This window comes from Lolium rigidum, chromosome 3 (assembly GCF_022539505.1).
Source record: "Lolium rigidum isolate FL_2022 chromosome 3, APGP_CSIRO_Lrig_0.1, whole genome shotgun sequence".
In the NCBI taxonomy this organism is placed as follows: Eukaryota; Viridiplantae; Streptophyta; class Magnoliopsida; order Poales; family Poaceae; genus Lolium; species Lolium rigidum.
In genome coordinates, this window is record NC_061510.1 from 292,050,578 (window position 1) to 292,065,975 (window position 15,398).

The 15,398-nt window shown below is 42.8% G+C and overlaps 1 protein-coding gene across 4 annotated transcripts in view; it reads left to right on the top strand.

The window, feature by feature from the left end:
• Positions 1 to 8,144, top strand: part of LOC124703551 (wax ester synthase/diacylglycerol acyltransferase 11-like) — a 30,717-nt gene extending 22,573 nt beyond the window's left edge. Inside the window, exons 5-7 of one of the 4 annotated variants that reach the window (XR_007003160.1) lie at positions 1,066 to 1,240; positions 1,516 to 1,653; positions 7,765 to 7,871. Coding sequence is in view for 3 of the 4 variants with exons in the window: in XM_047235766.1 (XP_047091722.1) it covers positions 1,066 to 1,281; positions 1,516 to 1,653; positions 7,765 to 7,911 (501 nt within the window). In the remaining variant the exon portion in view is untranslated. Of the gene's footprint in view, positions 1 to 1,065; positions 1,282 to 1,515; positions 1,654 to 7,193; positions 7,682 to 7,764 lie in introns of those variants that run through there. The other 3 variants (XM_047235766.1, XM_047235767.1, XM_047235768.1) reach the window with 3 other exon arrangements.
• Positions 8,145 to 15,398: the final 7,254 nt, after the last annotated feature.

The following is a 15,398-nucleotide window of genomic DNA, read 5'->3' on the forward strand; positions in this document are numbered from 1 at the left end:
CGGGGACGGATGGTGCTGCTCGTGGACCTACAAGGAGCGCCACGGCGCACACTATTAGCAGAGGCAGCAGCAGTAGAGAGACATGATGCCCGACCACCCGATGATGCCCCAGACACCGGATGATGCCCGGCCCCCGTCCACATGGATACGAATTTTACCGAACCGGCAAGAAGCATTCAAAGCAAAAAGAAATCCCAGATCTTCTTCGGAAATTAGTGGAACAAATCTTTCCTCCGAGCTGTTGAAATATTCGAAATGAACTGCATCGAGAGAGCTCCAGGTGTAGTTATCGTAGATGTTAGCTTTGAAATCCGTTAACGAGATGGTGGTTGCAACCACCGCGAGGGAAGTTAAACCCGGTCTTACGACGTTTAGAATCACGCGTAAAGCTAGAATCCAGCCTAACCACCAGCCGAAAAGCCAGCGCTGGATCCATCCTATTCGAAAAGCAACGCAGTTAGTTGAGCAACAACGATTGGCGCTCAAAACCTGCCTACTGTTAATTCACATGGGATAGGCAGACGATGCTTACCCAGATGGAATCCATGCGTTAGATCCCTCTGATTCCCAATCTTCTCCACGGCTGGCGGGAATAGTCTCGCGCACCGGACGGAATTACAAAGAGGACAGGGGTAGACCCGGATCTGGTGGAGGCGGAGCCCGGGGGTGGTGGTGGGGGCGGGGCCGGCTCGGCGGCGGACGACGCCATAATGTAGGTGGGCAGGATGGCGTGGCGGCGGAGGGGCGGTGTGTGAGCTCCTCCAGTCTCGGACGGAGGGGAAAGCTTTGGGTCAGCTCTTCCAGTCAATAGTCAACACATTTCGAAAGCAACGGTCAAGTCAAAACCACCGCGGCTCCCTAGCCGTCACCGGTAACGGAAGGCCTCTCGAACAGACGGCAACCCTCCCGTCCGAGCCTCTGGAAGGGGTTTCAAACTAGAGGGAGGGGAAAACTGAGGAAAAGTTAAGAGGCTGGGGAAAACTGAGTACAACTAACGAACCAGGGGCACGAAACTAGAAATCCCTATTTTAATTTAGTCTGATGTTCTCTTACAACTGTGAACAGACAAATGTTAATATGATAGAATCTGGTAAGAGTGACGATGTGGCATGGGGAAATCAACTAGGCTACATCATCCTTCCATTTCATCTAGCAATGCACGATGATCCACTTGCATATATTCGCAAAGCAAAGAAGACTCTGGATAGAAAAAAGAGCTCACTTGAAGTGGTTTTCACCTGTAAGATGAGTGAACTTTTTCTTAAAATGTTTGGCGTAAAGGTATATATTTGCTTCCCATTTGTAGTTATGTTGATTCTCAAAACTAAATTACTCCCTCCGGTCACATTTAATTGATGCTGAAATTAGTTGCTCCACATGTAATTTTGTACTATGGTGGCTCCAATTAATTCACACCAGAGTAGTAAAACAAAGTGTTCAACTTGATAGACTAAGACTGCATTTATTTAGATATTGTTCATGTTTGTAATTGTTCAACTTGCACAATCCAAGCAGGCAGGCGCCTTTATCTTCCGCCGCATGTTCGCAAATACAACTATATCTTTCACAAGCATGATTGGACCGGCTGAACAAACAAATTGGTGTGGGCACCCAGTTGTCTTCATTGCACCTAGTGTTTATGGAGTTCCCCAAGTAAGTCAACCACGACCTTACATCGAAATATTCTATCATAAACCACATTAATTGTACTTACTTTTGACAATCCAAAACTGTGAAAGAACCATCAACAATGATAATCTCAAGCTTATAGACATATGAGATTGAGGGGTTCTATTAGAGATCTAGTTAGATAATTGAATAAAGAGTCGTAATGTATAGCTTTTCTTGAAAACATAGTGACATGTTATTGTAGTTAGTTAATTAGCAACCATTCGGCCAAAAAGTTAATTAGCAACCACATCATGTAATTAAATATGTACTTAGAAGTTAAGGGCTTGTCTGGTTTAGAGTAAAAATGAATGAATAACATGTGGATAAAGCTTTTCCTAGCGTGACATCATTAATCTGTTTGATACAAAGGAATAGAGAAAAGGAAAATCATAAGAAAAACTCCACCTATTTCAGCTTCAAAGGAAAAACACGGGGATTTTATGATATAGTAACATAGTAACATACTAACTGTACTCTCTCATGTGGTTTGATATAATAGCATACTAACTCTACTTTCTCGTGTGCTTTGATTTTGATTTGACCATGTTCATTAGGATTTGTGTGTGTTTGCATATCCTTGTGAACCAACCACTCAATTTAAATAATGTGTTTTCAGTCACTTGTTTTCAATGGCGGAGGCAGGAAAACTGAATCAGGGGGGCCAAAGTGGAAAAAACATCTATTAGGGGGGCCGAAGCGAAAAAATATGTAGCATTTAGCTGTAGTTTGGCATAGAGAGGCAGGGATCTAGGCGTAAATACAAAATCTTAGGGGGGGCCAGGGCCCCTGCTGGTCCCCCCTGTCTCCGCCAGTGCTTGTTTTGTATACATATTCCCATCATGTTTCGGTGAGTTCATATTTCTTTGTTTAGAATCATGTGTACCAAACATGTCTTCAATGCAGAAGACTTGAAGATACCCTAACTTGTAACTACGTGGATAAGGTGTACTATGAGTCTCGAAAACCTCCCACCAATATAGGATTTTGAATAATAAGAACACCTAGTAAAATGTGCGTGTTGAAGAGTTTCCTCTTTTTTTGAGAGTAAATTTGAAATCAAGACCCACAAAGTGGATATTTTCGGTGTCTCTGGGAATAGTTCATCACTAAGAATATATCCAGTTGCGCCCCCATGCACCATCCTACGCCGGATTGGTCGCATGGAGAGCGCCAGCACTAGGAATAAGTTTATAGCCAGACTTATTACTGCCGGCGAACTCAGGCCAAAGTGGCCGGCGGTAAGGCCTTGCAGGGTGGCCTCACGTTAACGTCGGCGAGTTCGTTTTGAATGCGCCGGGGCTAGCTAACTTATCGTCGGTGAAGAGAGATAGAAGGCGCCGACGATATGTTGGGCCGCGAGGCCACGGATAGGCCTCGCATTACCACCGGCGAAAAGGGTTTGAATGCGCCGGGATAAGTGTAGTTACCACCGGCGAAAAGGTTTTGGTAGCAAAGGCAAGACGGAAAAGCAGGAATGAAGGTTGCTAGGTACCGCTCCATGGTAACATCTATCGATTCCGCTATCGGGAAAGTCTGGCAAGGGGAATATCTGGCTGACGAATTAGAGGAACTTTGGTAGCACTCGGGGACGGAATCAATCAAAGAACTTAAGAAATTGCCCATACCGACAGCATGCGCCGGGGGTAAAGTGGCCACCCGGGCTGAGTTTACCGTCGGCGCCCACTGATAGCTTTCGCCGGGGTAAAGTGGACAACCGGGCTGAATTTTCCCTCCCATGCCTCCGCCCCCCAAATACGTCTAAAAAATTAAACAAAAATGATAAAAACTTCAAATTTCAAAATCCTTTGACATGCATGTACCTGACGCAACCAACTTATAGGGTTTATCCGGTTAGCCAATTTTTAGATTTTTAAAATTCCAAATAGAAATATGAAAGCAGGAAGATTTTAGATTTTGTCAAAAAAAAGAAAATTGTTTTCTTTCTTGAAAGTTTAGAATTTATTTTGTTGTCAGTTTTTAATTATTTTGAATGTTTCACATTATTTTGGAATTTTTGAATTTTTTAAGTTTTTTGAATTTTTGAATTTTACTGAATTTTTTTATTGTTTTTAATTAATAATTGAATTATGCATAAAGATTATTTGAAATTCATTGTTGCTTAATATTACTTAATCATTGTTGCTTATTTTTAAAATTATTTGAAATTTAAAAAATAAAATCATGCGTTATCAAAGTCTAAGGCTTAATACAATTTATAGCATACTATTATCAAGGAGTTGCGAGCGCAGTCTTGGAAGCGTGTAGGGAAGGAATGAAGAAGTTAAGCGTGCTAAGTGTGGTGAGGATGGGTGACCGACCGGGAAGTTTGACCATGAGTATACTTTGATATGAGAATAGAGTTGTGATTAGATATTAGAGTGGAAGCTCTCAAAACAATTGAAATATCCAAGAATAGAGAAATTAAAAAATATCAAAAAATTTATTTTCGAAATACCTTGCGTTACCCTCGGAGAATAGGCTTGGCGCCGGTGGTAACAAAAAAGCACCGGCGGTAACAAATACCGCTGGCGAATTGGAGAAGGCGCCGGCGATAAGTTGCAGTTACCACCGAAGAAATAGTAGGCGCCGGGGATAAGCCCTTACCATCGGCGAGGTGGTCGCCAGCGAATGCGAATGCGCCTGCGGTAGGCCTTTCTGGTGCGCCGGCGGTAAGCAAATTCCTAGTAGTGGGTAGCCGTTGTATCGGGGGCTTCTGTACCTAGCCAGCCTCCGAATAAACCACCCCAAATTTTATTTCCCATTTACATATTTTTTTTTCGAAATGGGGAACCCATTTACATATATGAAGACACACTTGGATAAAGGCCATCGGACAAACTTCCATTTTTCGTAAGTTTGGATTATTTTGAAGACATGCATCATGTTTAATTTCTTCACTTTGTTTTGCTCTTGAAACATCCTTAGTGCATCAATCAACTAACAAAAAAGAGACACATCAATACATGATAAAATTTTAGTATGACAACTGAACAAGTTTTAGAGCATTTACTTGATCCTCCATGTTCTTTCCACTCTTGGGTCTTCCGCGAATTTGCTCAAGGTTTCCATAGAAATTGTTGCCAGCCTTTTGTATAATACCCCACCTATGTGACAAACCCAACTCATTGCGTATCATGTGAGTGTGCTTGAACTCATTGAAGAGTTTAAGCTCGTCAAATTGGTCTTTTATCATGTTCCAATATTTTTCAGACATTTGTTGGGCACGGGTAATTGGTTGAAGGCTTAAGGCCTTCCAATATTCGGTGGGGCACTCCTCCTCCAAGGCCTTCCATCTTGAGCCTCGGCTTCCACTTTTTTCTCTTGATTTTCCTTCTAGTCTCAACATCGATGGTCTAACCGTTTCCTCTTCCTCCTCTTATTTTTCGTCATCACTTTGTGTATCGGCAGCGGTGGCCTCCATTCCACCATGGATCATTTGACTCAAGATGGTGTCCTCATTCTATGAATCCAAACACAAGAATAGGTCTATTATCATGCTATGGACATAAAACACAATGTGCCTCGGTTCTGATACCACATAGGCACCGGGTGTCATTCTGTGGAACATGTTGCTAGTGTCCTAGCTGGCATCACCAAAGAGGTTGCGGACAGCTGCTAGGGTTCACAATGCGACCTCGTCGAACAGAAGTGTCCCATGTTGCATTGTCCATGATCCAAAGTAGGGGTGGTTGAGGTTTATGACAATACCGCCATCTGAACAATGGTGGCAGTCATGGACAACTTGGGAAGGTAAACCTTGATAACTATGTCGTATTGTCGACTTCCTAAAAGTAGGCCGAGGAAGACAGTGACATGCTCCTTGAATGGCGTGTCGTGGTGCTCCCTTCACTACCACCGGTGACATGGCCGTTTTTGTTGGTGCTACAGTTGAACCATTTGTTGAAGGCAGCAATGGTTGTTGCTACCTCGATCACCATGTTCTTCATAATGGTGATTCCACAATGCTCCTTGCAATCGGTGGTAAGCATATCCTTTTATAGTCCCCCTCTCACGCGTCCAGTGGCATCCCCTCCAGCCGTTTCATGGGCTTGAGCTTTTTCCGAGGTTTAACAAAGGGCGTCCTTGGTGGCATAGCGATGAGGTCAAGCGAATTACGTTGGTGGCGGTGGAGGTGGAAATAGGAGGGAATGGAAATGGTGGGAGGGAGAGGGGAATGAATTGGTGTGAAGGGAGAGTTGAAATTGGGTTTTGGTTGTGTCTATGACAACACTAGCCCACCATTTCTTTATGGTTGTGTTCGGCGCTCCTAGGCGACTTCCTATGGGACGGGGCTTGGTTGGGAATGCCCGACACTATATTGGGTCGCGCTAGTGCGAAGGAGGTTATTACGGCTACAACTTGATGCCAAATTTGTGTTTTGCACCCCAATATCCCTTTAGCGGGCTACAGAGAGGCTGAGAAGCTTTAAGTAAATCCACAAAAGGACTTACCAGCTTATCTCAGGTGCGCATATGCAAATGACCGACAAGCTAAACTAAGATCATTTCCTTAGAACAATATAAGTAAAACTTGATCGCGGAAAGGAAAAGAAAATGGAAGTAACCCTATAAAACTATAATAACAAATATGTCGCCATATTGTATATTTCAGAATTGCAAATTCTTCACTACCTGAGAATTAACTTAGTGCTCAACCAAGTCCTACATTGTCGGATTTTCTTTGCGTTTGATTCATCTATGAGTTGCAGGATGGGTTGCAACGAAGATTCTATTCTTTTGTGGTTAAAATAGTAAATTTATTCAACAAGATGGGTTACAAGTCCATCATGGTCTAGATCCGAAAAAAGAGCTTCAATCCTAGAGCCTAACCAAGTAGCACTGTGGTGTTATAGTCTTGCAAAGTTTGCAATACTATGGCTAACCCTAACCTACGATTGTTCTGCTTTTACAAAAACACACTCATACCCTTGACTAGTTAACAACTTAATCTGATGAACCCCACAGACTTCACAACATCCACCCACTTTGAACAACCAGTCTCATTGATTATAAGAAACCCACTTCTTATTAGAGGCACCTCCACACATGCGCGGAGTTCAACTTCAAAAGGTGAACCACAATGTGCCAAAAAACCGCAGGATGTGAAGATGGGGAAATCTCGGTCATCACATAGAGCCATGCAAATACGAGCTGATTTATCTTCAATATGAAAAGATATGTCGATGGTGAGTTTCACCAGCCCAATGGTGGACTAGACCAGGGCATATCATGGCCCTTTTTCGCCTCGTATAGAGCAGGTGAAGGACCAACTGTTGCTTTCCCTTAATCAACAACTCAATGGAGGTGTACATGGAATTTTGAATAAACTTTAGGTAATTAGATAGGAACCTCTTAGAGATTTCGATCGGAGGGATGGATTTATCATGTGTCACCTCTTTCCGAATGAACCATGCACGTCATGCCACCAACGAGCGTCGTGTCAACCATCTGATTTGGTATATGTTTAAGCAATGATTGGAAACAATGGTATGGATAGTCATGAAGTACATAATATGTTGGTAGGTTCCAGATTGTTCTCATATCATTCCACAATGCACATGTGTGGGGGGAAGATGTCGAGATAATGGGCGACCTCCTCCGATGTTGCACGAAGATAATACAAGTGACAAGTAATCTGCATATTGCGGTGCAGTTTGTTTGTCTCTGTAGCTAGAGCATTCGATGCCCCCTTCCACGCAAGAACATTCACCTTCTGTGGTATACAGGCCCGCCGCATTCTTGCCCAACCAGGGTCAGCTTTAGCACTGAAATCCGGAATAGCACACTAGTCAGGATGGAGTGCAAGACCCAACTTATATGCAATGCAGACTGAATGGACACCAGATGGCTCCAGCTGCTATGCAAGCACCATCAAAATCAATTGGTAGAAATAACATGCGGACCAAATCTAATTTCCAGCTGCCATCCTCATCAATCAAGACCTTGTGCTTCATGGCCCAGGCTTATCGTGAGTTGTAATATAGGTTATAACTAAGATTCGATGACTTTCCGTAACCGAAAAACTAAGTTAATTATCATTCGTCGGGAAAATAGTCACACTCTTTGTATTTATCGATAAGATTTTCTTTTGCAGGCTCTGATTATGCACTACCAGAGTTATTGTAGCACTATCAAGGTGATTCTATCTGTCGACAAGGAAATATTTCCGGATTATAGTCAACTTCTAGATGACTTTGCTGTCTCCTTCAGGTGCATCAAGGATGCAGCCTCCAAGCTTTAATATTCATCAAGAAAGAGTAATTCCCGAATAATTTTATAATTTTACTTACTCAAGCTGTATAATGCTACCAGTATATACTCCTATGTATTCGATGAATGTATAGCGAAGCGCTACATGGTAATTACAACCGTAAACACTACAAAATTAAGGTTGGAATTCAAATACATTGAGCGCACTGTTATTGTTGGATAATGATGTATCCAAAGGGAATTTGAAATGCAATTTCTATATCAGGACCATGCAGAAGCTTTTTTTTCTTTTCAGGAACGGGTGAACCTTATCACAGTAATTAAGGAGGAATGTGCTTAAAAATTACAATCTTGCATGCTCAGTCTGAGTGTGTAGCCGGACCATATTTTTGAAGCAAGAGGCAAAAGCTTTGCCTTTTATATTGATATAGAAGGAGCAAACATGACACGGCCTAAGCCAAAACAGAAACAAAGATACAAAAATCAAAGCCAGGGCTAAGAAGTGATTTCAGCTAAGTGTTTTGCGCCGGCAACGATCCAGTTTATGCCCTCGTCCTTAATCCTCTGCATAAGCGCCAAAGGTGTGGATGCCTTGTTGTTGAAGACCCTAGCGTTTCGCTCCTTCCAAAGCTCCCACCCGATAAGAATGACCGCGGTCTGTAGGCCTTTAGGATAAGCCGATGATGAGGCCGTGATGGCATGCCAATACTGGAGAACTGTGTCCCTTCTGGTGCCCAGGTCATTAAGCAGAGAGGGGCAGGAAAGCTAGGAAGGGCCTGCTGCCAGATTCTTCTGGAGTAACGGCATTCGAAGAGGATGTGCCTGGTGGTCTCCGGCTGACATCTGCAGAGCTGACAGGTCGGCTGATGCGGCCAACCACGGATAGCCAGGCGGTTAGAGGTCCACAACCGATTCTGAACCGCAAGCCAGGCGAAGAAGCAACATTTGGGGGGTGCCCAAGTCTTCCAGACAATCTTCTTGAAGGAGCAAGACGTGGACCCTTAAAACTGAGCGGCCGACCCCGCGGAATACACACCGTCAGTAGTGAGGGCATCTCCAGCGGCACGACGCAAACGGACGCTCAGCGACCGTTTTCGTCCGCCGTGACCGGAAATGCGTCTGGGGCCTGTTCCAGCGGGGCGACGCAAAGTGACCGAGCCGTCCGCGGAGACGCAAACCTGGCCCAAATATGCGCCTCCGATGCGTCTCTGCGGACGTCCGGAAACGTCCGCTCGTGTCTGGCGGACGTTTCGGCTGGCCCGCCTGGCAGCGACCCTGCGTCGATGCGTCTTCTCAAACGCGCCAGCGACTGCAAAGCTGCGTCCCTTCGGCACTCTGCGCCACGTTAATGGCGAAGATGCCTCGGCTGCCGAGCGGCCGCCCACCTCCGCCAACCAGGTTAATGGTGATGCCACGCGTCCCGCGGCCACCGCATGCCGCCGGCCTATATAAAGGGGGCGCGCATTCTTCTTCCTCATCCACTCCTCCAAAGAAACCCTAGCCGCCACAAAGCTCGACCGTAGCGCCTCCTAGGTGTTCCTACGACGCAGCCAAGCCCGCGAGGAAGTCCATGGCCGGTCCTGGTGGCCGGCGAGGGGGCCGAGGCCGCGGCCCTGGGCGCCCCCGTGGCCGGGGCAGGGGCCGCTGTGGTGGAGCAGCTACTGCCCCACGCTCGCCGTCGCCTGCGCCCTCCTCGTCCTCGCAGGAGGAGCGCTGCTTCGAGTTCCTCCTCCGCATCGACGATGACCCACTCGCCATCAAGCGGCTACCGGACAAGTTCGCCTAGTTCATCGACGGTGATGACGCGTAGAGCACACGCCCGTTGGGAACCCCAAGTGGAAGGTGTGATGCATACAGCAGCAAGTTTCCCTCAGTAAGAAACCAAGGTTTATCGAACCAGTAGGAGTCAAGGATCACGTGAAGGTCATTGGTGACGGAGTGTAGTGCGGCGCAACACCAGGGATTCCGGCGCCAACGTGGAACCTGCACAACACAACCAAAGTACTTTGCCCCAACGTAACAGTGAGGTTGTCAATCTCACCGGCTTGCTGTAAACAAAGGATTAAATGTATAGTGTGGATGATGATGATTGTTTGCGAAGAACAGTAAAGAACAATTGCAGTAGATTGTATTTCAGATGTAAAGAATTGGACCGGGGTCCACAGTTCACTAGTGGTGTCTCTCCCATAAGATAAACAGATGTTGGGTGAACAAATTACAGTTGGGCAATTGACAAATAAAGAAGGCATAACAATACACATACATATATCATGATGAGTACTATGAGATTTAATCGGGGCATTACGACAAAGTACATAGACCGCTAGCCAGCATGCATCTATGCCTAAAAGTCCACCTTCGGGTTATCATCCGAACCCCTCCAGTATTAAGTTGCAAACAACAGACAATTGCATTAAGTATGGTGCGTAATGTAATCAACACAAATATCCTTAGACAAAGCATCGATGTTTTATCCCTAGTGGCAACAAGCACATCCACAACCTTAGAACTTTCTCGTCACCGTCCCAGATTCAATGGAGGCATGAACCCACTATCGAGCATAAATACTCCCTCTTGGAGTCACAAGTATCAACTTGGCCGGAGCCTCTACTAGCAACGGAGAGCATGCAAGAACATAAACAACATATATGATAGATTGATAATCAACTTGACATAGTATTCAATATTCATCGGATCCCAACAAACACAACATGTAGGATTACAGATAGATGATCTTGATCATGATAGGCAGCTCACAAGATCTAACATGACAGCACAATGAGGAGAAGACAACCATCTATCTACTGCTATGGACCCATAGTCCAGGGGTGGACTACTCACACATCGATCCGGAGGCGATCATGGCGATGAAGAGATCTCCGGGAGATGATTCCCCTCTCCGGCAGGGTGCCGGAGGCGATCTCCCGAATCCCCCGAGATGGGATTGGCGGCGGTGGCGTCTCCGGAAGGTTTTCCGTATCGTGGCTCTCGGTGCGGGGGTTTCGCGACGAAGGCTTTAAGTAGGCGGAAGGGCAGGTCGGAGGCGTCACGGGGGACCCACACGCTAGGGCCGCGCGGCCGTGGGCCTGGGCCGCGCCGCCCTAGTGTGGCGTCGCCTCGTGGCCCCACTTCGTATCTCCTCCGGTCTTCTGGAAGCTTCGTGGAAAAATAAGCCCCTGGGCGTTGATTTCGTCCAATTCCGAGAATATTTCCTTACTAGGATTTCTGAAACCAAAAACAGCGAGAAAACAACAACCGGCTCTTCGGCATCCCGTCAATAGCTTAGTGTCGGAAAATGCATAATAATGACATATAATGTGTATAAAACATGTGAGTATCATCATAAAAGTAGCATGGAACATAAGAAATTATAGATACGTTTGAGACGTATCAAGCATCCCAAGCTTAGTTCCTACTCGCCCTCGAGTAGGTAAACGATAACAAAGATAATTTCTGAAGTGACATGCTATCATAATCTTGATCATACTATTATAAAGCATATGAGATGAATGCAGCGATTCGAAGCAATGGTGAAGATAATGAGTAAACAAATGAATCATATAGCAAAGACTTTTCATGAATAATACTTTCAAGACAAGCATCAATAAGACTTGCATAAGAGTTACTCATAAAGCAATAAATTCAAAGTAGAGGCATTGAAGCAACACAAAGGAAGATATAAGTTTCAGCGGTTGCTTTCAACTTCAACATGTATATCTCATGGATAATTTTCAACACAAAGTAATATAACAAGTGCAATAGGTAAACATGTAAGAATCAATGCACACAGTTGATACAAGTATTTGCTTCTAAGATAGAAAGAATAGGTAAACCGACTCAACAATAAAGTAGAAGATAGGGCCTTCGCAGAGGGAAGCATGAATTACTATTTTTGTGCTAGAGCTTTTCATTTTGAAAACATAGAAACAATTTTGTCAACGGTAGTAACAAAGCATATGTGTTATGTATAAGACATCCTATAAGTTGCAAGCCTCATGCATAGTATACCAATAGTGCTCTCACCTTGTCATAGTATACATGGATTATCATTGCATAGCATATGTTTCAACCAAGTGTCACAAAGGGGTACCTCTATGCCGCCTGTACAAAGGTCTAAGGAGAAAGTTCGCATTGGATTTCTCGCTTTTTATTATTCTCAACTTAGACATCCATACCGGGACAACATAGACAACGGATAATGGACTCCTCTTTAATGCATAAGCATTCAACAACAGTTAAAATTCTCATAAGAGATTGAGGATTAATTGTCCAAACTGAAACTTCCACCATGAATCATGGCTTTAGTTAGCGGCCCAATGTTCTTCTCTAACAATATGCATACTCAAACCATTTGATCATGAAAATCTCCCTTACTTCAGACAAGACGAACATGCATAGCAACTCATATGATATTCAACAAAGTTAAAAGTTGATGGCATCCCCAGAAACATGGTTACCGCTCAACAAGCAACTTATTAAGAAATAAGACACATAAGTACATATTCTTCACCACAATAGTTTTTAGGCTATTTTTCCCATGAGCTATATATTGCAAAGACAAAGGATAGAATTTTTAAAGGTAGCACTCAAGTAATGTACTTTGGAATGGCAGAGAAATACCATGTGGTAGGTAGGTATGGTGGACACAAATGGCATAGTTTTTGGCTCAAGGATTTGGATGCACGAGAAGAGTTCCTCTCAATACAAGGCTAGGCTAGCAAGGTTGTTTGAAGCAAACTCAAGTATAAAAGGTGCAGCAAAGCTCACATATGAACATATTGTAAGTATTATAAGACTTTACATTGTCTCCTTGTTGTTCAAACACCTTAACCAGAAAATATCTAGACTCTAGAGATCAATCATGCAAACCAAATTTGAACAAGCTCTATGTAGTTTTTCATTAATGGGTACAAGGTACATGATGCAAGAGCTTAAACATGATCTATATGAGCACAACAATTGCCAAGTATCTCATTATTCAAGACATTATACCATTTACCACATGCGGCATTTTCCGTTTCCAACCATATAACAATGAATGAAGTAGTTCAACTTTCGCAATGAACATTAAAAATAAAGCTAAGAACATATGTGTTCATACGAAACAGCGGAGCGTGTCTCTCTCCCAAACAAAGAATGCTAGGATCCGATTTTAGTCAAACAAAAACAAAAACAAAAACAAACAGACGCTCCAAGTAAAGCACATAAGATGTGACGGAATAAAAATATAGTTTCACTAGAGTGACCTGATAAGTTGTCGATGAAGAAGGGATGCCTTGGGCATCCCCAAGCTTAGATGCTTGAGTCTTCTTAAAATATGCAGGGATGAACCACGGGGGCATCCCCAAGCTTAGACTTTTCACTCTTCTTGATCATATTGTATCATCCTCCTCTCTTGACCCTTGAAAACTCCCTCCACACCAAACTCAAAACAATCTCATTAGAGGGTCAGTGCATAATTCATATATTCAGAGGTGACATAATCATTCTTAACACTTCTGGACATTGCACAAAGCTACTGAAAGTTAATGGAACAAAGAAATCCATCAAACATAGCAAAACAGGCAATGCGAAATAAAAGGCAGAATCTATCAAAACAGAACGAGTCCGTAAAGACGAATTTTTAGAGGCACCAGACTTGCTCAGATGAAAATGCCCAAATTGAATGGAAGTTGCGTACATATCTGAGGATCACGCACGTAAATTGGCAGATTTTTATAAATTTTCTACAGCAGGGGCGGCTCAATTTCGTGACAGCAAAAAATCTGTTCCTGCGCAGTAATCCAAATCTAGTATTGACTTTGCTATCAAAGACTTTACTTGGCACAACAATGCAATAAAATAAAGATAAGGAGAGGTTGCTACAGTAATAACAACTTCCAAGACTCAAATATAAAACAAAGTGCAGAAGTAAAATAATGGGTTGTCTCCCATAAGCGCTTTTCTTTAACGCCTTTCAGCTAGGCGCAGAAAGTGTGGATCAAGTATTATCGAGAGATGAAGCATCAACATCATAATTTGTTTTAATAATAGAATCATAAGGTAACTTCATTATCTTTCTAGGGAAGTGTTCCATACCTTTCTTGAGAGGAAATTGATATTTAATATTACCTTCCTTCATATCAATGGTAGCACCAACAGTTCGAAGAAAAGGTCTTCCCAATATAATGGGACAAGATGCATTGCATTCAATATCCAAGACAACAAAATCAACGGGGACAAGGTTATTGTTAACCATAATACGAACATTATCAATCCTCCCCAAAGGTTTCTTTATAGCATTATCAGCAAGATTAACAACCAAATAACAGTTTCTCAATGGTGGCAAGTCAAGCATATCATAAATTTTCTTAGGCATAACAGAAATACTTGCACCAAGATCACATAAAGCATTACAATCAAAATCATTGACCCTCATCTTAATGATAGGCTCCCAACCATCTTCCAACTTCCTAGGAATAGAGGTTTCAAGTTTTAGTTTCTCTTCTCTAGCTTTTATGAGAGCATTTGTAATATGTTTTGTAAAGGCCAAATTTATAGCACTAGCATTGGGACTTTTAGCAAGTTTTTGTAAGAACTTTATAACTTCAGAGATATGAAAATCATCAAAATCTAAACCATTATGATCTACATCAATGGAATTATTGTCCCCAATATTTTGAAAAATTTCAGCAGTTTTATCACAAACAGTTTCAGCAGTTTTAGCAGTTTCAGGCAATTTTGCACGCTTTGCACTAGGAGTAGAAACATTGCCAACACCAATTATTTTACCATTGATAGTAGGGGTGTAGCAACATGTGAAGCATTATCATTACTAGTGGTGGTAATAGTCCAAACTTTAGCTACATTATTCTCTTTAGCTAGTTTTTCGTTTTCTTCTCTTTCCCACCTAGCATGCAATTCAGCCATCAATCTAATATTCTCATTAATTCGAACTTGGATGGCATTTTCTGTAGTAACAATTTTATTATCAATATACTTATTAGGCATAACTTTCAATTTTAAAAGATCAACATCGAGGCAAGTCTATCAACCTTAGAAGCAAGAATATCAATTTTATCAAGCTTTTCTTCAACAGATTTGTTAAAAGCAGTTTGTGTACTAATAAATTCTTTAAGCATGGCTTAAAGACCAGGGGGTACACTCCTATTATTGTTGTAAGAATTCCCATAAGAATTACCATAACCATTACCATTAGCGAAGGATATGGCCTATAGTTGTTACCGAATTATTCCTATAAGCATTGTTGTTGAAATTATTACTTTTAATGAAATTCACATCAACATGTTCTTCTTGGGCAACCAATGAAGCTAAAGGAACATTATTAGGATCAACATTAGATCTACCATTCACAAGCATAGACATAATAGCATCAATCTTATCACTCAAGGAAGAGGTTTCTTCAACAGAATTTACCTTCTTACCTTGTGGAGCTCTTTCCGTGTGCCATTCGGAGTAATTTGTCATCATATCATCAAGAAGCTTTGTTGCCGCCCCCAAAGTAATGGACATAAAGGT